Below are 26,320 nucleotides of genomic sequence, written 5' to 3'. Positions count from 1 at the left end.
GAATAAATCCTAACATAACCTCACTAAACTACTAAGCAGCATCAGAAAATTGATACAAAAAAAGTTGCTTTTACTTCAAAAGGTACATTAGAAAACCACCCATGAAGTACTCCATTCATAAAAACTTACTCAAATAGCTAACGCCTTATTCAGTAGAAATTTGAGCAGTTAAGTTAACTGGGAAAACTAATGTCAATGGTCACAGAAAAAAAATTGCTAAATGTAATACACAGGCTTCTGATTTGTGTGGTACATTAAACATCTTGCACGTTGGGATTAGAGGACTCTGTCAGCTGTGGCAGTCATCATAGAACTCATTCCCAAACCTACAGTACAAGACGTTTTATGAGTTATACACCACATCTCCACATGTTCTGTGCGCATGTGTGTGTGTGTGTGTGTGTGTGTCTGTGTGTGTGAGTGTTGGAGGGCTGCGAACTGGTACCTCATTTATTGCATGTGGCTTGCAGTTTACTGTCAAAGATGTTCTTCCAGCAGTGTTGCGGTACTGATTCTTGGCTCTTCTTGCCATGCAGAAGCCCATGACTGATCTAATTTCCAGAATCTTTGCATCATCTTTAGCCAATGGATGTACGAAGATTGTCTGGAAATCAGGGTGTGAGGCGGTCATCTGGGGCCATCTTTGGTTATTTCTAGCTGTGCAGTTCTATGCACCTATTGTGTGTTGAAAACACTTGCAGTCCATTGGTTGGTTCATTTTCCCAGAGTGTCTCCTTTGAGTCAGATAAGTACCTCGCTGGTGATTTTCTTCTATTAATTTTATGTCTGAAAAGGTCAGCAGTTGCTTGAAGTCTGGAAAGCAAATCTGATGAGATTTTTCACTCATTTTGTCTGGTCTACTTGGGGCCTCATTATGATGTCCCGACTGTGCTAAATTCCAAACAAAAACTGTCAGACATAGGTCTGATTTAGATGCCCATATGGAGTCCTTAGTCTCTGTTTCTCTGGTGGCTTCACAACCCACAGTTACCACAGAGTCTTTGCAAATACCACCTAGCATCATTCTGAAGAAGCAGAAAGACAAAAATATCAAGGTATCTTTTTCTGATAAAGCTCCATTTCCTAAGTGAACCATTGACCTAGGGGAGGCACCTTTGCAGCCCCCTGGTTTGGTAAATCCTAGGCCGGAACCTTCTGGCACTACCCCTCAAGAGGTCACTATGGTTTATTGCCTACTACCAGTCTTAAAATGACAGATGTAGGTCAGGTCTGAGGTCACTCAGCTCAGCTTCTGATGTTCGGGTTATAGGTCATGACAGAGACATTTTGTCTACCTCTGCTACCGAAAACTTAACCAAAATTGAGGTCTGATGAATGCAACATCAAGTCATCCCTTCTTAGTGGACATCTAAACCGAAGGAAATAATTTACTTTTCTTCATCTCTGCCCTCAGGCACTTCAACTTATACTGAAGCCCAAGATTTCCTTCATGAAATCCAGGGAGCCCTCCCACATGTCTGCTCCTGAAACCCTCCCATCTAAAAGAAGCAGGAATGTGGCCTATCAGGAAGATTCAGACTCCTCAAGCTCAGAAGATGCGGAGGAGTTGTCCTGTTCTGGGCAACTTCCATGACAAACTTATCCAAATTCAGACTCATATGACATCATTTCTTCTGCCCTCCCCCAGAGAACCTCCCTTTCGGGGATATCCTTCATAGATTGAAGGATGCTTTCATTTGGGAAAGCCAACAGTTCTGACAAGCTCAGAATCATTATAAGGAACTGCTAAGTTTGCCTTCTCTCAGGCCACTGGCTATCCCTCTTGCACACGTAGTACTAGACGATGTCTTTGAGGACATTGTTTCACACCCTAATTCTTTACCACCTGCTCTTAGGAAAGTGGAGAGGCTTTACAGAATGCACAAGTCTCACAAGTGCCTTTACAAAAATTCCAAAGCTGACCTTTCTGTATTGTCTAATGTATCCACAAAAGGTGTACCTAAAGGGATCAACTAGACATCCCTTACCTAATGACAGGGAAAGTAGACTATAGGTCAGATTGTGGAAAAAAGCTTATACATCTGCCAGCCTTGCAGTTAATAGCATTGAATTAACAATTCCACATGCTAAAGCAGTTTGAATCACTACAGGACAAAATTCTATCTGAGGTAGACTCTTATGAGGATAGAATCTTACGAAAGGAAATTCCCAGAGACAGCAAAAAGAAGCTTTACAAGTGTCCAGACACTCCCTAAAGTATATCTATGACACCTTGCATGGATTATGCAGAGTAGCTACCGCAGGTTCTATTATCCACAGACATGCATAGCTCATGACACAACACCTGTCAGTTCAGGTCAAGGCTGAATTACCGAATGCTCCATCACACAAAGAATTCCTTTTCAGACCTCCAGCTGAATAGGTTTTTGAGAAGGTTATTGAGAAAGAAAGCAAATGAACTGTTAAGGAATTTTATCTCCAACACAAAGGTACAGTAGCTATTACCCCTCAAAACCTTTGCTTTTTCCCTCAGACAAGATAAGGGGAGGCATCCCTGTGGCTAGAGAACCAGGAAATCCAAGAGATGGCATCCAGAGCAATAACACATAAGAGGGAGCTCCAAAGATCCCACACGACACAGAGAGAACAGTTGTGACTATGTTCAGTGCTAGCTGCCCACACCCCTACCCACCTTTCTTGCCAAACCTCTGGGTGAAAGACTCTCTTTCTTCCTAAATTAACGGAAAAATATCAACAGGAACCAATAGTTCCTCAACATCATAGAACGGAGGTACTGCATCCAGTTTTGAGAGATCTCACCCTTGTTTAGGTATCCCAAAACCACCAAAAGAAGAGGAGAATCTTATTCCACCTATCCTTGGGTAGCTACTTCCTCAAGGATCCCATTCAGCCCATTCCTCCAGGTCAGGAAGGGAAAGGCTTCTACTCAGGGATTTTTCTAGTTCCAAGAACAGAGTGAGCCTGGAGGCCCTTCTTGGATCTTTCATAACTAAACAAGTTTCTCAATCTCCCAAAATTTGAATTATTTAGAAATATTACTTCCCATGATCTTCCAAGATGCCTTCATGGTTACTCTAGACCTAAAAGACACTTACCACCATGTCTCTATAGCAGACAGTCACAGAAAATGTCTAAGATTTATAGGAATAGGCTCTCATTTCCAGTTCTGTGCTTTACCATATGGGTATCTACTGCTCCCACACTTTTCAAAAAATGCTTAGCTCTTCTGATAGCATGTTTTAGAACCCTGGTTGTTCATATCTACCCCCACTTAGACTGTCTCATTCAGGGGAAAATCCACAACAGAGAACCTAGATGTCTTGCAGATCACCATAGATTGCTTTCAGAAGGTTGGTCTCACCATTAATCTTCAAAAGTCGCAAACGTTTCCTCAAACAAAGATCCTTTTTCTAGGAGCCCTCATAGATTTGGCCCAACAAAAACCCTTTCTTCCCCAGGACAATGGCCCAACAGAAACCCTTTCTTCCCCAGGACAAGATGTTTTTTTCTGACAAACTACCTGATCAGCCTCTTACCAAAGCAACACATCCCAGCAAGGGAATTTCTGAGGACTCTGGATTACTTAGCATCCTGCAGTCACATGATTGCACTTGCAAAGTTACATGTAAGGAAACTTCAGTGGCTCCTAAATTGTGGTTAGGAACAGCATTCTCAACTCCTGGATACCCTATTGCTTCTGCTTCTAAGCCGGAAGAAGGATCTGCTATGGTGGAAGAACACTGTACTGCAGAGCCCAGGAGTGAATTTTCTCTTTACCAGTAGTAGACAAGACCATCACCACAGACCCTTCAAATATAGCTTGGGGGCTCACTTTGGTCTCTTGAAAGTACAGGGCAGTTGGACACCACAGCAGAGAAAACTGCATATAACCCAAAAGGAGCTACTATTAGTGTACCTGTCCATAAAGGCTTTTCAGCAGAATTCAAGACCAGGGACCTTGCAGATTCAGACAGATAACACCACAGTGATGTAGTGTATAAACAAGCAAAGGGGTACCCTATCCTAAGGAAGATTTGGATGCTGGCTCAAGAACTAAGCCTGACTTTCATAGCATCTTATATTTTGGGACAGAACAGTAGCCTGGCATATTCTCTAAACAAGGATCTTATAAAACCCAATGAATGGATGCTGAACAGAGAGGTCATCCTGGACCTAATAATACAGTGTGGGAACCTTTCAATAGACATGTTTGCCTTTCACCAGAACAGGCAACTACAAAGGTTCTGCTCCAGAACTCAATGGCTGGAGACTTGGAAAATATTTTTTTTTTCTTTCAGATGGGCAAACATATTCCTGTATGTATTTCCACTCTTGCCTCTAATCCACAGGGTACTTATAAAATTAAGGGTGGACAGACTTGCATGATCCTAGTAGTGGCCCCTGTCTGGCTGAGGCAACACTTTTTTTCCTTCTTTTGACCCTCAGTGTGAGGAGATTCCACACCCTACCATAGGTAATTGATCTCCTCAGTCAAGCTAAGGGATCTGTATTCCATCCTCACCTTGCCACACTCAGGTTAACAACCTGGAAGTTTGAGTTATGCCAAGATGTAATTTCCATTCTAAAAAGAGGCAAGGAAACACAATACCAGAAAATTATACGTGGCAAAATGGAAGAGATTTTCCAGCTGGTTTCACAGAAAGAACAGCACCCCTTCTCAGGCAAACATAATTTCAGTCTTGAATTACCTTACAGACCTATTTAGAAAGGGTCTTTCCTACTCTAGTGTTAAAGTACACACATCTGCCATCTCAGCTTACCTGCACCACTCTCCGCCTATCTTTTCGTACCCCAACATGAAACTTTTCCTAAAAGGGTAGTCCATTTGAGGCTACCTAGAAGGAACCCTATTCCTGCCTGGCATCTAAATTGTATGCTAGAGAAACTCATCTTGTCCCTGTTTTGAACCAACTGCCACTGCGTCTCTAAAGATGCTCACTTGGAGGATCACTTTCCTTTTAGCTGTCGCATCAGCAAGCAGGGTCTCAGAGCTACAAGAATGCATGTGTAAAGTGCCTTTTATTGTCTTTCACAGAGGCGGGGTAACGCTTAGAACAAACTTGCCTTTTATGCCTAAGGTGGTATCAGAACTTACTGTAAATCGGGCTACTCACCTGCCAGTCGTCTTCTCAAATCCACATAACAGGGCAGAACAAGTTCTTCGTTCTCTGGATGTGCACAGGCAGTTTCAGGTACTGTCTAGAAAGGAAAAAAAATAAGCAGCAGAACAGTTCCTGGTGGCTTTCATGGAGGGTAAACAGGGCAGGCCTTTCTCCAAACAAACCATTTCCAATGGCTAGCCAACTGCATTAAGTCTCCAAACAAACCATTTCCAATGGCTAGCCAACTGAATTAAGTTCTGTTACTCCCATCATGGGAAAACTGTACCTGGGCATGTTAAAGCCCACTCCATTAGGTATGAGCATCTACTACTGCAGTCCTTAAAGGACCTTCTACCCAGGCTATCCTAGAGGCAGCCACATGGAATGAGGTGCACACTTTTACAAAATACTATAATCTAGGCAGTGTCTCCAGGGCTAGAACAGGTTTCACTACTGCCATCCTGATCTTAGGGTCATACAGATTACCTTCCACCCAACTCTTGGCTTTGGGAGTCCTCCCAAGAATCATTTCTGCAACACTGACCTCATAGAACATGGTACAGTTGTGTCCTACCTAGCATAATTGCAGATGTTCAAGTAGATCTGTTTTGCAATACATACTCCCACCCTCCAACCCCTATATCTGCTGACTATTTTTCTTCCCCTTGCTGAATGCAGAGGGTAGATGAGTTCTGTGCAGATAGTCATCTTATCTCCACATCCCCTCTCTGCCTCCTGTGATCTTCCTCTTCATCACTGAAATTCACACGTCTGGGGAGGTTGTGCTGTCCTCGGGCATCACAATGTTTGTTGTTCACTGCTTAGAAAGACCTGAAGATGGCACCAATAGACATCCTTCTTATTCCCTGGTGTCCAGACATCAGTCTTAAGATGCCCATTGGCTAGGGAAGATGAAAAGACTTTGGAAATCGTACAGGTCATGGGCTTCTATATGGCAGGAATTAGTATCACAACATTGATCTGCTCTAACATCTACAGTTATGGTAAGTGAGACACAACTGAACTTTTCTGTCTTATCCTGAAGAGATGCTCTTCTCTGTTTATTTTTTGCATAGCCATAAGATTGTCACTGTTGTCACAGCCTGTCACTGTTGTCACAGCCATAAGATTGTCACTGTTGTCACAGCCATAAGATCGTCACTGTTGTCACACCACACCTTTACTGAGCTGTATGTCTGATCACCATCTTTGCAATTGAAGACTATCATCTCTGTATCTTCACTCATCACCAGTGGTGGACATCTAAGCATGTTATGCACCTTCTCACAGTGATCGTCTGGTGGTCTAAAATTTCACCAAATTCCGGTTACAAGTTCAGTTACTGTTTTAGCAGAACACTGTGCGTTTTCTTCCTTTTTATAGTCTGGATGCATTTCTAACTTTCTTACATCATTGGCCTTTTCTAGCATATTATTTGTCATTTTTAGAATCTGACTCCCATATTGAAATGCCTGTTTATTTTTCCAGTGCACCCCACGCACGTGCGTGTGTGAACACACACAGATGCGCGCGCACACACACAGACACGCACACAAAGATACAGGTGCACACACACACACGCACATTACCTTACTATAGTAGCATGGTTATTCTTACTTTTAGCTACCCGTATGATATCTGGTAACTTTATCATCATGTTAGAGAAGCCTCTAATGGTGTGCTGAACTGTGTTGAACTGTAGTTCCTAATCTGTAGAGGATATTGATTTTGTCACATTTTCCTTTGCACTTTAATGTGAAGGTAATGCATCAGGAATCTAGAAGTTGTTCAGCTGGCTTGTTTGCAAGTGCATTATGAACACAACTATGCACCATATTCTTCTAAGTATTACTCCTAGTGGAAATCTTTTGTGCATTCTGCAATTTACAGCTCTTGGAAGTTTTCCAATAGGTCATGTTGCCCAGGGAACTACTTTTCTGCATGATGTTGGTTTCCAATTTCCATCAAACTGTTTGATTTGTTGGCTCGTCTGAAACTTTTTTTTCTGAGTCATGTTTATTCCCTCATTTCAGGAAGAAATGCAAGATTAAGCTGTATCCCAGGATTCGTGGACTTGATCCAAAACAGTCTTACAGTTTCATGGACTTGAACCAAGACATTGAGACCAGCTCTGGTTTTGTCTTTCTTAGGCTTATCATTGTTACTGTCTGCTGCTAGTTATATTTTCTTTTCAGTGCATTCATAGCTTTGTGTTTTTTTCTTTCCTTAATGCTGTGTCGATACCTTCTTACTTGTATACTGAGAAGCAAGCAGCTTTTCTTGTTTTGTAAAAGTATTAAGAATTATGGACTTCCTTGGTATTAGACATGTTCTCTTCAAATGGATACTCAATTTCCTTAGTAACCTCCAGTACCTGGGGAAATGGCTTTTGTATCCCACAAGGTGGAATCCCCTCTTGCCTATTTTAAGTAGCTTTTGTTTTAATTTTATGTTGTCTGTAAATATACACTTTATATCGCTGCAGCTTCTGTACATCAGTAGGACATAAATAATACAGAATTTGAATATGAAAACAACTCTGACTCTCCTACTTGTGTAACCGTTTGTGTGTTCCCATTCTGCCACCATCTTTATTGTCATAGTATCCTCCTATACCAGTTGACTGAGTTATAACTGCCCAGTCCTACCTGGTTCAATTTGTTTTTGTTTGTAGCTATTCTTATTGATTTGTAAGCACATGAGGATCACTGTGTGTGTGAGGCCATTGTATGCTGTTTTGGGAAATTTCTTTTTTACCCATTGTTGTGCAAATGTGGACCTAGTGTATATATTTTCGGACATTTTGGGGTTGCCAGATTGGTTGCTGTCCCATGCTAAAATCATGTGTTGGGAAGTTTCAACTTTGACCACAAGATGTAAAAGCAGAAGGACTTACTCAGGCTGGCATGGCTGCCTCAGTCCCATCCCTTTACCTTAGTTTTAAACACCTAAGGACCACACTTCAGACCCCTTTAGCCACATTTTAGTCGCACTGATTAACAGTTCCAGGCTAGCAGTCTAGTGTTGCTGTCTTTGGAAAGTGAAGGTGAATTTTCTTTCTTGCATCGTGAGTCATTTTATTCTTGGCTGCATCCATGTCTGTGCATTCCTTTATTCCTCCCAGTATTCTTAAAGCATTTACATTTTTGCTGTTATAGTAGCAGATAGATTTTCCTTACTGTAGTTTACCTCCGTCTTGTTGCTGTATTTGTAGTTAACAGTAATTACTGTTGGTTTTGGAGAAGCAGGATTTGCAATCCTTTAAAAAAATGTAAGTGTGGAGCAGAGATTGTACCCCTTAACATGTGTCAAATGTTTAGCAGAAGAGAATTTCCCAGAATATTGTGCAATTTGTGGTATGTTTTAAACCTTCCACAGTTAAAGAAAGGAGGACCTCTTAAGAGTTAGCTAATCTCTAGCCTTTCCCTGCTGTTATGCCCTCTCCTAGGCTTTCCTTTCAGCTTCCAAAGGGCTAGGCAAGCGGACTTTTGAGGTTTTTAGAGATTCTGGGTCCAGTGTTAGCAAAGCCTAAATATGTTGATGGCCTTTAAGTGTCTTCTCTGGACATGACATTTGTTGAGTCTGCACTGCCCAGCACAAAGCACACTAAAGGGGTTGCCCCTTGAAAAGAGCCCTCTTTCTGAGCTGAAAGTGCATCCTGTCTGTCAAGCCCAAGTTCTGTACTCCCCCGTCTTCAGCATCTATCAGTTGCTGCAAGTCTATATCCATCCAGCTTGGACTATGGGGGAATGTGACAAGACTTTTTCAGTGTTCAGCAGATGTGACTGACTGCATCTCCCCACTAACACTGGGGTCTCAAATGCACCTTCTCTGCATGCCTTTTCAGGTCTCAGTCATGACCCTTTCAAACTAGAGAACTTATAAGACCCAGTTCCATTGAGACCATCTGCCAACTCCATCTTTACTAATCTTGATGGTTCAGTTGGAGCCTGTGCCCTTTCTTGGGCTTGGTAGTCTCTAAGTTGACCTTGCCATCAGCGTCATTGCTTCAAACCTTGATACTCTCAGACCATCTCTACCAGAAGCTGTTTCTTTGTAGGCTAAGTATCCCTTCTTCTGGAGATAGCATTTCAGTGTTCGACATTGGACCCACCTACCTCTACTGGGGTGCCAATGACTGCCGTGACATCAACATCAACCCCTCAGTCTTGAGAATGAGGCTGAACCTTTTGACTTGTGCATCAAGCGCATTGGTGTTTGGCATTGATCCCTCATGGTCAATGTCTTCGACCTAAGGTTTGGAGCTGTTGCTGGTACCAACAACCATGCTGCAGGCTTCCTTGCATGAACCTCCCCCCTTGAAAATTCAGGCATTGGTCCTGGAGGCTTCCTTTTCTGCTGCTCTTGCAGCAATCCCCATCACCCCCTGGCTTCGACCTCAAGTTTGGAGTTGCTGCAAGCACCAGTGGACATGTTCCAGGCTTCCCTGGTTTGATCCTTTCCTCAGTAATTTAGGGGTTGGTCCCAGGACCTTCATTGCTACTTGACTTGCAATCCACCACCCCCCACGCTGGCCAGGACAGAGTTATTGGGAGGGGAATCCTAGCAAGATATTGTCATGGTGTCTGGATCTCCGTCTCCCCTCTCCTTGGATACTCTCCCACTGAGACCCAGGGGACATAGCACTTGGATTCACCCGAAGTCTCTTTCTCTTGACATAAATAACCAGGAGGCTTATTCACCACTATTCTGCCTGATGAACCCAAATTCATAGTGGTTTTGGGACTCATCCAAGCAAAGGTCTGTGTCTGAGTGTATCATTGCAGAGGCCTTTGGTCTCCCAGGTCATCTGCTTGGGTAGTTCCCCTCAGCTGGTGAGATTGTAAAGCTGGTCACTAATCATGCTTGTTACAACCCTGACTTGGCAGCTTCCCTCCCACAGAGAGCAGATAAAATCCTCTGGCTGTACAAGGGCTGCCAAAGTTGATTTCCAAACCAGTTGATGCACACTGTCTTCACTGTAGCAGCTCTTAAAAAGGCTCCTAGAGCTGCAGGCCAGAGCTATCTATCCTATCAAAGAGTTGCATGCAATGGACAGGTTTGAGAAGCATATATTTTCATTCTTCACCGTTGCCTTGAGGGCATTAAACTACGTAGCTCATACGATGAGGTTCCAGAGGGACATAACAGATTAAGACAGCTGATGTTTTGGAAGGGTTGCCTGTCTATGACTTAAAAAAAATAAAAAATAACTGTTCCAGCTTTGAACCTTTAGATCACTGTTTTATCAAACCATATACTTTACTTGCATTATCAAGTGTAATTTAATGAGAGCTATAGGCAAATTACTCATGGTTCATCCCTATGACTGGCTTCATCTTGCTTACAGGATGGCAGGCACATTACTTGTGATTCATCACTATAAGTGGTTCCAATTTTCTAAGACCGCAGGCATATTACTTGTGGTTCATCACCATGACTAGCTCCATTTCGCTGATAGGACTGTAGGCAGATTACTCATGATCCATCACTATGACTGGATTCATCTCTCTGACAGGACCGCAGGCACATTACTCATGGTTCATCATTGACTGGTTCCATTTTGCTGACAGGACAGCAGGCACTTTACTTGTAGTTCGTCACTGTGACTGGCTCCATCTTGTTGACAGGACCACAGGAAACATTACTTGTGGTTCATCACTATGATTGGCTCTATCTTAGTGACAGGACCGCATTAACATTACTTGTGGTTCATCACTATGATTGGCTCTATCTTGCTGACAGGACCGCAGGAACCTTACTTGTGGTTTATCACTATATCTGGTTCAATTTTGCTGACAGGACCACAGGTACATTACTCATATTTCATCACTATGACTGGCTTCAGTCTGCTGACAGGACCATAGGCACATTACTCGTGGTTCATCACTGTGACTGGCTCCATCCTGTTGACAGGACCACAGGAACATTACTTGTGGTTCACCACTATGATTGGCTCTATCTTGCTGGCAGGACCGCAGGAACCTTACTTGTGGTTTATCACTATATCTGGTTCCATTTTGGTGACAGGACCACAGGCACATTACTCATGGTTCATCACTATGACTGGCTCCATCTTGCTGATTTTGCTGAAAGTACGCTGGTTCATTTTATGAAAGCTCCATCTGATAGAATCTTACTGTTTAGACCCAAAGTACAAGCTGAACTGACTTGATGTTGCCTAAGGTTGGAGTGAAGTTCCAGGCTCCTTGGTGTCCTTCTTTCCAGATCAGCAGCGTCCATACTAGTGTTAGTTGGGGCACTTCCCCTGATAGCATAATTTTTGAGGTTTTAATAAGGGGTGTAGAAGACATGTTGGCATCCAGAATGGCCAACTGCCTAGGGAAGGAGGATGTAATGAAGCATCACGCACCAAATAATCTGAAAATAAACTTCACAAAACCGAATCGTAGAATTAGAAAAAAATTAAGCATTTTTGCTGGTGGGACAAGCTGATCCTTCACTCCCTTAAAGTAAATCAGAAGTGGGTGACATCTGAGGTAAGGCACTCTTGCCCTTCTTATCCCATGCAGTGGTCCTCCTCTTCTTATTATATTCAAAAACAAGATGTGATGTTATGAACCCAACATTGTGGCACTTAGTGAATGTGATGTCTGTGACCAGCCCTCCAGGAAGTATTCCCTGACTGAACAGCAGCCACCCTGTGGGTGAATCATAAGTTTTTCAACAAAGTATTCCAAAAAGTGCTCTTAGTTGAATCGCATACTCTGTTCAAAACTGAGAGTGACCAGAAATATGTACAGCATAAGCTATTACTACTGTAGTTCTTTTTTTGTACAAGGACTTTATATTGAAAGGAAAAAAAAAAGAAAACATTAAAGAAAAACATCTGAAAGGACAGAAACAAAAAGTAATGCATTACAAATTAATCAACTTCAGCAGCTTTTGGTTGTCTTGTCTTAGCCCGCTACGTCTATTTATTTATTTAATTTATTTATTTATTTGCACTTGTTTACTGGGAAAGTCCACTGGGCCGAAATGAGCCCATTTTCAGTGGAGGCCTGGGAAGAAAAGCTCCACATCAACAATGACATAGAATTGAAGAGTCACAGACAGTTGAGTACATAAGATGACAGTAGCAGCTGAATGAACAAAGGTGAAAGTAAACATTGAACAGTACATAATTAAAGTACAATATAACAGATGTAGTAGTGTTCACAGGTCAGATGTCACAGTTAAATACAACTAAGATAACATGTCAGTACCTTAACTTCTAATAACATAGTTTGAATCTTAACTCTTATGACGTCATGAACTTAAACATAGGTGTGCATGCATAACACATAATATGCAAGTAGATGTTTCAATATAGAGGACTTTGGAAGATAGTTTTATGATTAATCATACTAGTAGGTAGAAGAATTTTAATTGACAGAGGAGTAATTAAAGGTGAAAAAAGTAGTTAACTGGGGAGTCAGGTTTTGAGAGGGGCAGTATTAGCACATGTGCACTGCCGCAGAGAGGAGACGTGTTGCCTGAAGGACTTTTTGAATAAAAATGCATTACATGTAGTCCTAATTGGTGATAGGAGGTTGTTCCATTGTTTGGCAATAGTAAAGGACCAGAGCATCTGGCCAGCTGAAAGGTTTGTTTTTTCTTCCTTCAGGAGCAGTTGGTTCTCAGGTCTGGGAGACATATTTGGGATGTAATGAGTAAGCTGTTTGTTCTGCCTTCAGGAGCAGTTGGTTCTCAGGTCTGGGACACGTATTTGGGATGTAATGAGCAACTAAAGAAGTAATGCAGGGCCATCTGATGGTTTGAAGATCGTTAATTGTAAGCATGTAAGATAATGTGGGAGTCTGAGACAGTTCGGTAAGTGTAAACAGGAACATTGGTGGGATGAGTATTTTGCATTGGTTGCGAACTTGACAATTTTATTGTAGCACATCACAAGCTTGGATTTCAGAGGTTGGGATATTGATAAGGAGACGGGCAGCATATAAGAGAGAGGGTAGTAGAAAGGTTAAGGCAAAGGTTTGTTTTGTGTAGTGGGTAAGGAAGTGTTTGTGTCTATAGAGGAATACCCAATTTTTTATATTTTATTTTTATACTACCGTGTATGTGCAGGTCAGATGTTAGGTTTTCATCTGTGGCAACACCTAGAAATAGCAATGGTTGTTGGTTACCCAACTTTCGGTAGATGTATGGGTGCTTTGGGTAATTTGCTGGAGTTCAGATGTCAGATGTGGAACTGGCAGTGCAGGTAATAGTCATCTGCACATTGGATTGCAGTACCTTGACTAAGAGTGGTGTGAAAGTTATTGATAAAGATACTGAAAAGAAGGGGCTGTAGTATGGAGACTTTGGGGAACACCTGTTGCTGTGTTGAGGAATAGAGAGAAAGAGTGCTGCCATTTGGTTGATTGTTCCCTGTTTGTGACTGTGAGATAGTTTACGAACCAGTTTAGGATTGGGGTGAGATGTCTAGATTGGAGAGTTTTGTAAGGAGTAGAGGGTGGGAGACAGTATCAAAGGCCTTAGAAAGGTCTAGAAAGAGTGAGAAAACATTGGTTAACTGTATCCATGAAGGATACAAGAGCTGTTGTAGTACTGTGGCCTGGCCTTGCTGAGTAGGGGAAAGCATTTGATTATGAAGCAGATGGCTAAGAAGTTGAATGTGAAAGCATTTTTCCAAGATCTTAGAAATAGGTGAAAGGATAGCAACAAGTCAAACGTTGGAAACATCTGTGCTGTTGCCACCTATGTGAAGTGGGAGAATATATGCTTTTTTTCCAGTGATGGGTGCATAGGACTCTTGTATAGATCTGTTAAGGAGTATGCTGATCGGGTAGGCAGTGGTGTTAGCTGACATTTGAAGGTATTTTGGGGTAGGCTGTCAGGGGTATTGGTGCCAGGTTTGAGCTTCAGGGTTACTTTTCTTATAGTAGCGATAGGTATAGGGGAAAGAGAAAAGCTAGGTAGAAGGGGAGCAGTGGTGTTTTGTGTAGATTGATTTGGAGGTACAGAATTAGTATTTAAGTTAGTTTGAGGAAAGGTAGCAGTGAGATTAGATATGGTGTTGATGAAATGAGTTGAAGAGAGTGGCTATTACAGCGGATGTTTTATCTAGATTTAGACAAGGGTTATTCTTTGAGCCTGGGTTTAGCATGGAAGTAATAGAGTTCCAGAATTTTTTTGGGGGGGTTTCTTTATGGTAATTTTGCAGACATAGGTAATGTTATTTTGTCTTTTATGACTAGACATTTTAGTTGATTACAGAGTTGCTTGCACTGTAAAAGATCAGAAGGATCTTTATGTTTTGTCATAGTTTCCATGATTTGCCCCTAGCAGTCATGAGTTGCTTACTGGGTCTAGTGAGACAAATGGCATGGTTAGCTTTTACTCTTTTTTTTTGTGTTGGAGTGGTACTAGATTGTTTAGGGCCTTGAGAAATGTTTAGTTGATTAACTCAACAGCCTCATCAAGGGGAAGGACTGTTAGTGCATCCAAATTGATGTTTTACAAAGTTCCGTTAAGGGCGTTTGAGTTAAAATGGGCTACATTTCTTGTTTGTTTATACTGGTGTTTACTTAGTGCTGAAGTGGTTTTATGTAGTATATAGGCAGGCAGGTGGTCACTGATACTATGGGGTAGCATGCCTGCAGAAGAGATTTTATTTGGGTCGGAGACCAAAAACCAGTCCAAAGCGGAACCACTGTCATTGTTTCTGTTGGGTCTAGTTATATTGATAATTAGCAGGGGTAAAGTTATACAAGTTAATGTGAGATGAGGGATGGTGGTAGGAGAAATCTAACCAGTAAATATTTGTCTCACTCAAGATAATAGGTTCATTTTTTTATATTGTTTGATTTCCAGGCAAGGACATCTAATACAGAAATGTTATTGCATGGGAGGATGCATAGGGCTGTAATTCTTGCAGTTATTCATGCTTAGGAATTATATTATAATTTCAGCTGTTGAAAATTGCAGAATAGAGTTAAGGTAGGGGACTATACTAATGATATTTGGATAAAGCAGTGCAACACCTCCACCTTTTTTCTGGGGTCTGTTTGATCTTAAACAAGCATAGCTTGGGGAGAGGAATTCAGAGTCTTATATATAGGGTTTTAACCAGGTTTCGGTAGCAGCTATTAGGTACAGAAAAGCTCCTTCTAGTGATCAGAATGTAGAAATAGACACATCGTCAGTCAGTAAGTGCCATTTGCATTACACTGTTTAAAACGTGATGGATTGTGTCTAGGGAAGACCAAGACCCCAATTCCCTTCCCTTCTTGTATGGCGAAAACCCTGTTCATGTAAAACCTTTATGGCACTGCTTAGCTTGGCTTGCCTTTTGTGTACTAGAAAGCTTCAAACAATTTGTTAGTACTGTGAGTTTGTGTTTTATATATAAATATATACACATGTGTGTGTATATGTATATGTATATATATATATATATATATATATATATATTGCTTTTGCCGTAAATTTTAATGTCACTGTTTGTTTTCCTTAGGATGATAACTGGGGTGAGACCACAACCGTTGTCACAGGGACATCTGAGCACAGCATTTCCCATGATGACATCACTCGGATCACCAAGGACATGGAGGAAAGTGTCAGCCTGGACTGCAGTCGATACCTGGTGCTTGTTGTGGCAGGGGTGCTGGCACTCTTTGCTTTCCTCACACCTGTGGCCTTTATGCTTCTACCCCAACTGCTTTGGCGGGATGAACTTGAACCTTGTGGAACAGTCTGCGAGGGCCTTTATATCTCTATGGCCTTTAAACTCCTCATCCTCTTTATTGGTAGCTGGGCACTCTTCTTCCGCAAGCCCAAAGCCTTCCTACCTCGAATTTTTGTTTTCAGAGCCCTGCTCTTGGTACTTATATTTCTCTTTGTTGTTTCGTACTGGTTGTTCTATGGTGTACGAATCCTGGACCCTCGAGACAAGAACTACCAGGGCATAGTTCAGTATGCAGTTTCACTGGTTGACGCCCTGCTTTTCATTCATTACTTGGCGGTTGTGCTTTTGGAGCTGCGTCAGATTCAGCCGCAGTTCACAGTGAAAGTCGTGCGTTCCACAGATGGGGCCAGTCATTACTACAGTATAGGACACCTAAGGTAAGCTAAAGGTGTTACGTTTGCATGAGAATTCTTTCCTGCTTTCCCTTCTTTTCAGCAAGATTCTGTTTCAGTGTAATATCCCTTACTTGAATGGAACGATATGCATGTCTTAACTTTGTAACCTACTCCAAAAATGTGAATTTGACTGCAGTCAGAGTGAATAGCCAAAGCTCCTTATGAGAGAGCTGAGAGACATGGTATTAACCAAACCTTTTAATTATATATATATTTTTTCTGGAGTAGGCGTCACAATCAGAGGAAAGATATAATGTATTTTGTTAAGGGCTGATGCATTTTACAGTTTTACTTGCATAAATAATTTATAGCATAAGCATACCTCTCAACCTCTTAGCACAAGAAATCTGGACAAAGCCTGACAAAATGTGTGTGTGTGGGGGGGCAAAGGCCCCAAAATAGGGACATATTTTAAATATTGTTCGTATAAATGTAGACAGTTGCCAGAATAACAGGTTTGTTTTAACATACATTTTCTGAAGGATTTGAAGTCTGAAACTCAAATGTATGTCATTATGTTGTGATTTCATTCCTTAGATCATCCCAGTGATTTGCCAGAAAACCACAAATTTTATGAGGAACAGGCTAAAAATGTGGACATTCTGTAAAACTCTACAGTTGAGCGGTGTGAGCAGAAGCAGAAGATTTTGCTTCAGGTGTGCTGCCGTTAGCATCCTGTAGATCGCATCCCCGTTACCAACACCTACAGCATCCTGTAGATCGCATCCCCATTACCAACAGCTACAGCATCCTGTAGATCGCATCCCCGTTACCAACAGCTACAGCATCCTGTAGATCGCATCCCCGTTACCAACACCTACAGCATCCTGTAGATCGCATCCCCGTTACCAACAGCTACAGCATCCTGTAGATCGCATCCCATTACCAACACCTACAGCATCCTGTAGATCGCATCCCCGTTACCAACACCTACAGCATCCTGTAGATCGCATCCCCATTACCAAGACCTACAGCATCCTGTAGATCGCATCCCGCTGTATATTTTCATTATTTAGTTGAGACGTCGTGTTTGGTAATATAAACATTCACATTGTGGCACAGAGAGTGTTCACATTTTTATTATTGACCACAGGTTTTCACAGACCACTGACGCTCTTCAGTAATAAGAAGGTTACTTTGTGCTGTGGATTGGTGGCTACCGCTACTCGTTTGAAGATGTGGTGTGGTGCAACAAAATGTGTAGTTTGCCAAAGAGTTATTAACATACGAGCCTTAATGACCTCAAAAATGACCCCACCTCTAATTATATGTTACCTTCAATTCAAAACAGGACACCCGTGCTTTTGTCATCTGTCTGACTGGCATAATACATGCCTGCGAAAATAAATACTACAAAGGAATTTGCTTCTCATCCTGAGTGTTTTGTTCCAATATCACATACTAAATTCTTTAAAATAAGTAAGAAAAAAAAGTTCTAATTGTCGAGTCCAGATATGGTATATTTTCTGTACCCGAGTATGTTAAGGAAAAGTTTGTTGCATATCTTTTTCAGGGGCACATCAGCTTGTTATGATGATTCTCTATAAATGTTTGTGATGTCCTTCAAGAATGCAACTGCAGTCATAACATGTGGGTTGTCCTGCCTCAGGCAGCCCTCGGTCGGCCGGATTCCAAAGTCTGGGTCCGACGTCGGCTGATGTCGCATTTCTCTCCGACGTCAGAGCGGCTGGAGTACATAAGCATCAGCCGACGCCATTTTCTTCAGTCTTTCTTGCCGCGCGGTGCCCGAAGCAGAAGCAGTTCGCAAGTGCCTGTCGGTCAGCTCCTGTATTCTACGATACCGAAGTCATCAAAAAAGCTAAGTACCCCGTTGGGGACCTTTTCTTGCCTCAGCCGATGTCAGAAATTACTGAAAAAGTTAACAATTGTCTTTCTTGTGGTAAACAAATACCTCATAAGGATTTCCACTCTTACTGTCTCCCTTGCCTGGGCCCAGACCAAGACGTCTCGGCCTGTGTAGCTTGTGCTCGCTTCAACAAGCGCACTCTCAGGCGCCGGGCGGAGTTCGCTGAAGATTTTTTTCGGCGATAATTTTGCTTACACCATGCCGTCGGATCTCCCGACATTGCAAACCCCCAAAAAGCGAAAAGACCGGGACCGACATCCTCGGCCCGCTTCTACTACCGACTCCACACCAAAACCTAGCGCGAGTGCTCCGGTTCCCTCTGAGACGGTCTCTCCACCGCTCCGAACTGAAGACACCGCATTACCGACGACTCCGATTCCAGACATTACTCCGACGCCAGTTATAGATTTTCCTCCGGATACCGAAACCGAGGAAATGCCCGAGACCATTGCTGTAGACACGGTCACTCCTGCACGTGGAGCTGCCAGGCCCCCTATGGCCATGTCTATTAAGGCCTACACTAGGGCTAAGGCAGCCAGCAAAACAAAGCATATTACTTCTAAATCCTTACCTCAGCCGACTCCAGAGACACAAATTATGTCCATGGCTGCTGATTTAATTTCCATGATTAGAGGTTCACAGGCCCATCCTGAGAGAGGATCCCAGCCCCCTCCTGATAAAAGGCCCCGGGTTGAACCCTCTGACCCTACTCCTTCAGATGAAGATTCTGAGGGCTCTGTCCAGTCTGATAGCCAGGAAGAGCTCTTTCAGACCTATGAGGACTCTGATGCAGAAGATTCCATCCCTCGGCCTTCCCTCCTGAGGATATTTCTTTTGGGGAAGTTCTGCACACCATGAGGGAACATTTCAAGTGGCAAGGTCAGGAATATTCTGATTCTAGGAAACGCCTTAGGACTTTCCTTAAGAAGCCTCAGCACAGGCCCTTAGCTATTCCTCCTGTACTTGATGTTCTGGATGATTTGTATTCTGACTCTAGTGCTACCCCTGATTCTCTTCCTCCTGCTCCAGCCAAGCCAGACAGGTATTACAGGGTCCCAGAAACTCATTCCCATTTATTCAGGGCCCATACTGCTGATTTGGAAACTATTTCACAGGGGCCTAAAGGAGTTTCAGCCTCCACCTCAAAAATCCTTTGCCCTCCAACAGGGAAGCTAGGTCATTAGAGAGATGGGGCAAAAAGTTTACACATCCACTACCTTATCTATGAGAGCTTTAAATTGCCTTTTTCATATGTTACAATATCAGGATTATCTGTTAGAAGATTTACAAAAACATTAGCTACTCCTGATCCTTTAGACAGGAAGACTTTGCAGGAAGCTGTACATAACACTCAGCAAGTAAGCAATCACTTCCTGCAGTGTGGATATGATGCACTGGAAGCTTCATGTAGGGCAGCTATGACAGGGGCAGTCATTCGTAGACATGCTTGGTTGAAAGATCAACCTCTACCAGATCATGTAAAGCAAAACTTCTGGATGCACCTTTGGAAAAGAACAAGCTTTTTGGTGCAAATGCTAAGGATGTGTTAAAGACCATCAAAGAAAAAGCAAAATCAGTTCAGACAGTGAAAGATTTCCTCCAGGTTCAACCCCCCAGATTCAGTAGGAATTGGCCTTCAAAAAACTGGTCCTTTCCTAATCCAGAAAAGTTTCAAAGGGGTAAGAACAGACGTGGCCGAGGAAGAGGCCAATACAGAGGCCCTTACAGGGGACGACAATGGCAGCCAGGAAACCAAAGAAGTGACGTAGGGGTTTCACCTGCCCCACAACCACAATCTCAATGACTTTCCTCTACTACCACCTACCAGGGAACAACTAGAAGCTCCCTTGGGCGGGAAATTATCTCTGTTTGCAGAAAACTGGCACAGACTGACAAAGGACAAATGGATTTTGGACATTATAGACCGAGGGTACAGGTTTCATTTTCATACCTTACCAAGAAAACAAGGCATGCCAAACCTACCACAAAATCAGAGGGCAGAGGCTATCAAGCAAATCACTCTGCTGACTCGAATGAAAGCAATAGAAAGAGTTCCACAACAAGAACAAGACCAGGGGTTTTACTCGACTGTTCCTTGTTCCAAGAAAAGAATCTCAATGGAGACCAATACTGGACTTGTCCGCATTAAACACCTTTCTCATAGTACCAAAGTTCAAAATGCTGACTCTACAGCAACTCCTTCCCATGCTGGGCAAGGGGTCGTGGCTGATTACTCTGGACCTCAAGGAGGCATACCTGCATGTCCCTATCAGACACAGCTGCAGAAGATACCTCAGATTTCTTGCAGGGCCCCAGAGCATTATCAATTCTCAGCATTGCCATTTGGCTTATCTACTGCGCCCAGAGTATTCACAAAATGCCTGGCTTCAGTAATTGCTCATTGCAGGCTCCAGGGTATACAAATTTACCCGTACCTGGACGACTGCCTCATACAAGCGGACGACAAATTGATGTTGACAAAAAACCTGGATTATGTCATACGATTACTTCAAGCTCTGGGATACACAGTAAACTTCCAAAAGTCAAGACTGCAGCCATTCCAGCAAATAATCTTCTTAGGAGCCAAACTAGACACAGCCTCTCAGATGGCTTACCTGACAGAAGACAAGCAAGAGAAGTTAACTCATTATTTCAAAGGTTTAGCAAAACTCACCCAGATGACTGCAAGGAGATTCCTACAGGCCCTGGGTTACATGGCATCCTGCATTCTCCTGGTTCCATTCGCAAGACTACACATGAGAAAGCTTCAATGGTACCTAAAAAGCATTTGGTCTCAACACAGCAACAACTTGGAGACAATCATACCACTCATTCCATGCCTACAAAAGGAATTCCTATGGTGGGCTTCGGTGAGCCAGGCAAACACAGGTATGTCAATAAAAAAACCACAGATAACACAGACCATGACTACAGATGCCTCAGACCTTGGATGGAGGGCCCACATGGAAGGCAGGTGTATACAAGGACAATGGTCTCCAAAGGAAGCACATCTGCATATAAACCAAAAGGAAATGTTGGCAGTAATGCATGCCATCGAGGCCTTTCAACACCAACTCCAGCAAGGCCATTTACTGATACGGACAGACAACACCACTGTGATGTGGTACATAAACAAGCAAGGGGGCACCCACTCTTACCCCCTTTGCAGACTGACAATGCAGCTTTGGGAGAAATCACTGAGCCTAAACATCCAGTTACAATCCCAATTTGTTCCAGGAAAAGACAATGTGTTGGCGGACAGCCTAAGCAGGAATTTCACAGATCCACACGAGTGGAGGTTACATCCGAAGGCCTTCAGTCAACTCACTTCGACATGGGGCAAGCCAGAAGTGGACCTATTTGCCTCTCACCTCAACCATCTTCTACCAAAATTCTGCACAAGGACATACCATCCAAAAGCTTGGAAAATAGATGCCCTCTCATTCAACTGGAACTCCCTAGCAATCTATGCATTCCCACCTCTGCCACTGATGACCTCAGTATTACTAAAGATCAAAGCAGAGAAACCCAAGGGAATCATAATAGCTCCGGACTGGCCAAGACAACACTGGTACCCACTACTACGGAGCATATGTCACACCAGGAGGTGGGCCCTTCCCCAGTGGCCTCTACTTTTGACTCAACACAATTTCAAAACACTGCATCCAAATCTTCAGACACTGCAGCTAACAGCCTGGGAGATCCCATAAATAAATGCAACTTATCTCTCTCCAAGGAAGTTCAGCGGATACTAACAGAGGCTCGAAGACCATCCACCAGAAAGGTTTACTTAGCAAAGTGGAAAAGATTCAGCAATTGGAATACCAGCAAGGGACATGATGCATCATTGTTGAACATCCCACTCATTTTGGAATATTTGGCAGATATGTTAAAGAACGGCCTCTCATATTCTTCCATAAAGATACATGCATCTGCTATTTCAGCTAGATACAACACTGATCCTCCTGTTTTTTCTCACCCTTTACTAAGGCAATTCCTCAGGGGAATCAAGAACATTAAGCCACCAAGAAAGGCCCCAGTGCCAGCCTGGGACCTCAATTTTGTCCTAGAAAACTGACTCTACCTCCATTTGAGCCAGCAGCTTCAGTTGACTTGCAATTTCTCTCATGGAAGACAGCTTTCCTATTGGCAATTACCTCAGCAAGAAGGGTTTCGGAGTTACAGGCCGTAATGGCAATACCACCCTTTATTATTTTTCACAGAGACAGGGTTTCATTAAGGACCAACCCTACTTTTATGCCAAAGGTGGTATCTAGGGTTTCTTTAAATCAAGCCATTCATCTGCCTGCCTTCTTCCCCAATCCTGGGAATAAGGGGGAAAGACTGTTGCATACCTTGGACATTCACAGACAACTTCGATACTACCTGGACAGAACCAAGGCCAGTAGGAAGTCTGAACAACTTTTTGTAGCTTACGCCCCTGCAGTCCAAGGAAACGCAATTTCAAAACAGACTATTTCTAAATGGATTGGGCATTGCATCAGATTCTGTTATTCCTTTCATGGAAAGACTGTTCCAGCCAATGTCAGACCACATTCCACTAGAGCTACAGCCACCTCTACAGCATTCTTAAGAGGGGTGCCTACCAAGGACATTCCAGAAGCTGCTACATGGAGCTCCGTGCATACATTCTCCAAACACTACAATCTCCCTCTATACTCCAGATCCAGAGCAGGCTTTGCTTCGCAGTCCTGCAGGGTTTGATTGCCACACCATCTTTTCCTAGAGCATTCCTCCTCCCCCAGCTAAGCTATGGTATTCTACCCACATGTTATGACTGCAGTTGCATTCTTGAAGGACATAGTACAGTTTTGTACCTACCATAAATGTAGATGTCCGATAGACATGCAACTGCAGTCGGATTTTCCCTCCCTCCATACCCGTCTATGCCTAGGGTCCACTCCTATCCCTGTTTCTCTTAGCTGGGGATATCTGTTATGGTGTATTTGTTTTATTGCTCATTTATTTGTTTGGAATCCTGTTTTGTCTTCCAATTTGATTACAGCCTTCCTTGGAGGGCACCTGGCATCTGGGGCAAGAAACACTGAAGAAAATGGCGTCGGCTGATGCTTATGTACTCCAGCCGCTCTGACGTCGGAGAGAAGTGCGACATCAGCCGACGTCGGACCCAGACTTTGGAATCCGGCCGACCGAGGGCTGCCTGAGGCAGGACAACCCACATGTTATGACTGCAGTTGCATGTCTATCGGACATCTACATTTATGGTAGGTACAAAACTGTACTTTGTACTTGAATTGTCAACATTGCCTATTAATAGTTGCTAATGTTATTGTTAGCATTAGTATAGTGGTGTAAAGGCACTTAGCTTTTAGTATTACCTGACTGTTAGTGCCACGTCCGTCACCAGATTTCCCACACTTTTTTAAATTTTTTTTCTTTCTGTAGTGTTGCTAATTACTGTTTTAGCTTGTTTTCTTCGTCATGTGTATCTCTTCAGTTTTGTTTGTTTGTTTTTTTATATCGCTGTTACTGTTTGTATTCTGAGAGTAGAAGGAGGAATTTTAAAAAACTCCTGTTAGAGCATCTGACCATCAGAGTAGGTGGTCAGAAATACATCTTGCCTTCAGTATCATTTACATTTAGGGGACGTTATAAGAGGTCAGTAATTCTATAGTTGTGCTTTTACATGAATGTTATTTATACAAATCACTGCATTCTGCACCAGGATACCAGAGTAATTGCATCTATATACCAGGACTGCTCATTGCTGAGTATAGTGTGGTTTTTAGTAGGTAGCTTAGGCACCAGTTGTCTAGGTCTATGAGCAAAGTTGGTTTTACTGAATGCAGGTTTTCAGTAAAAGTGTTTCAGAGGTTTGGGATCAGCAAAACTTACCCTTTGCTTGGTTCAGGTGGGGCAAAGAGATGAGCTGCCCCAGGCACAAAGTGTTAGGGGGTGCAACCTGGTCTTCAGTGCATTACTGGCATTCATTAATGCTTGTATTATATTTATGGTCTTAACTGAAGCAGCATTTTAGTGCTCAGCATGTGACTTTAAAGAGTTTTTTTCTGCACCAGATTGGAGGATTGCAGTGTCCAAGTAATTAGTTTGTGTCGGGATATTTGAGTTATGGTCAGGACTTTCTCCCTGTGTGGCATAGAGACAACTGAATTTGAAGACTGTAGTTTGACATCAGACGTTTTGTCAAATAAAGTTCAAAATAAATAAATCTGAAATGTCACCCCTTACAAAGCTGGTTCATTAAAGTTAGTTGTGTTTATTAATGCCTGACATGGAATTCTGCCTTATTTGGGGCAGTGGCAGGTGGGGGACACTCTTTGTGGGGGAACTCGTTTTAATGGAAGAATGAGGATGTTTCTAACGTGTCTGCTGGCAGTTGAAAAGAATCCCAAACGTTGTGCGTAGAACACTAGTAAGAGAAACATTTTTTCTCTAGCAGATGGAATTGATGATGTGAGGCTTGTGAATTTCTTTTCAAACTTGTTGGGGTGATGTATGTGGCCCCATGCTTCGCTTCATATATTCATGTATCGGTGACATCACTACTGGTGATTGACATTAAAACCACTAGACTTTTTCAGAGAAGACACTGCACCTAGTGATATGCAGCAAAAAGGGACAGTCTATTCTGAGAAAATGCCCTATGTCCTGTGGTTAGCACAAGTGATTGTCGGGCTGCTTATTCAAGGAATGAGCTTCATTTGTTCTTCAGCTGAAGGGAATCCTACCTTTTGATACAGTATAACATAAAATCCCTTTTACATGATCCCAAGCTTCTTAGCATGCAAATTCTGGACTAGTTTTACATTGGTCAGCTGTTAGCATAAGATTACAGTTAAGTGAGTTGTTTTTTCTACTGCTTTTATCCCCCCTTCAAGTTGTTCTGCTGTGGAGTTAGTATTATAAAGGGAGTGTGTATGTGTGTTTGGGGTGTCCTACAGAAATAAATCTGGACAAAGCCAAATATAATGGGGGGATGAGACAAAGACCCAAAATCAAACACCGATTTTAATTATTGTTCTTATAAACTTAAAAAGTTGCTCAAATACCGTGTTTGCATTAGCATGCATTTTCTGAAGGATATGAAGTCTGAAACTCAGGTGCCTGTTATTATTTAGTAACTTCAGTCCTCAATGACTTGCCAGAAAAACACAACTTTTATGACAAACAGACCAGTACATGAAGGGAAAAATCTGGACATTCTGCAAAAATCTGGACATCTGCAAGATATAGCTCTGTGAATTGTTAGAAGGGGAAGAGAATGTCTTTTGTTGGGCTACTTTTCAAATTTTGTAGGCTGCAGTTTACAGAGAAGATTTTAAAGATCTGTACTTTACAGAAAAGATTATAAAGTAAAGCTTCTGTCATCAAAATATTCATGAATTATATGTTTATATCCTGATTCTGTGCAGTATTTGTTGCCTTTAGAGGAGAACCATAGTGGAGGGTCATCAGAGACTCCAAAGCATAACAGTAGACAAGCCCAAACTTGTCTTGAGTTATTTATTTAAAAAAAATGTGTAAGAAACTTCTCTCTGTGGAAGTTTTTAAATTCATGTATGCCTAGTTAATCACTAAATATTGAAAAACAGAAAAAATCAGAAATGGTAGTAGAAGTAGCAAACTTAAAAACATCCTAAAACAAAAAATAAAAACGTATTTTGCAATAATGTTGTACTTTATTAACTCTAGTAGGTATTCAGAAGTAATCCTAGCAGGGTAGACAGTATGTTTCCAGTCGAACATCCTTTATTAAGCACACAGACAAGCAATCCAAATAAAACAATTTTAAGTAAACATAAATAAACATAAACAATTAAAGAATTATTTATTTAATAACCAACCATACACCCACAACTTTTCTTCAAATGGGTGTTAAAATACACAAAACTAAAACCGTAAACACTAGGGCTAGAGCAGTTAGTAACCACTTTCATTCAGACAAGACCGAACTTCATCAGACTTAAAACAAGGAAATGCAACAAGTACTGTTATTAAGACTTCCTGCATTAGTGACATGACCAGCCCATACTGCCATTTAAAGAAGAGTACACTTTATAAACAAATTATTTGACAAGTACATAAAAACGAGAAAAAATATACTTAGTACATTTTTACATTCTTTTAGCTAGAACGCATTTAATATTATTGGCTTCATTCAAGCTGGGACTACAGTCTCCTTTTAGTCTTAGTTGCCATTTAGTTTCCTTTGTCTGCAGCTTAGTTGAAATATTACCCA

General features: G+C 42.2%; 1 protein-coding gene across 1 annotated transcript in view; it reads left to right on the top strand.

Annotated features, from left to right (window-relative positions):
* The window catches only part of VANGL2 (VANGL planar cell polarity protein 2), a 405,349-nt gene that overhangs the window by 208,734 nt on the left and 170,295 nt on the right, over positions 1–26,320 (top strand). The window contains exon 4 of the mRNA XM_044058935.1: positions 15,586–16,193. Within this exon, the coding sequence (XP_043914870.1) occupies positions 15,586–16,193 (608 nt within the window). The remainder of the gene's footprint in view (positions 1–15,585; positions 16,194–26,320) is intronic.

This window comes from Protopterus annectens, chromosome 17.part0 (genome assembly GCF_019279795.1).
Source record: "Protopterus annectens isolate FY-2018-M chromosome 17.part0, PAN1.0, whole genome shotgun sequence".
NCBI lineage: Eukaryota > Metazoa > Chordata > Ceratodontiformes > Protopteridae > Protopterus > Protopterus annectens.
This window is presented reverse-complemented; position numbering and strand designations above follow the sequence as displayed.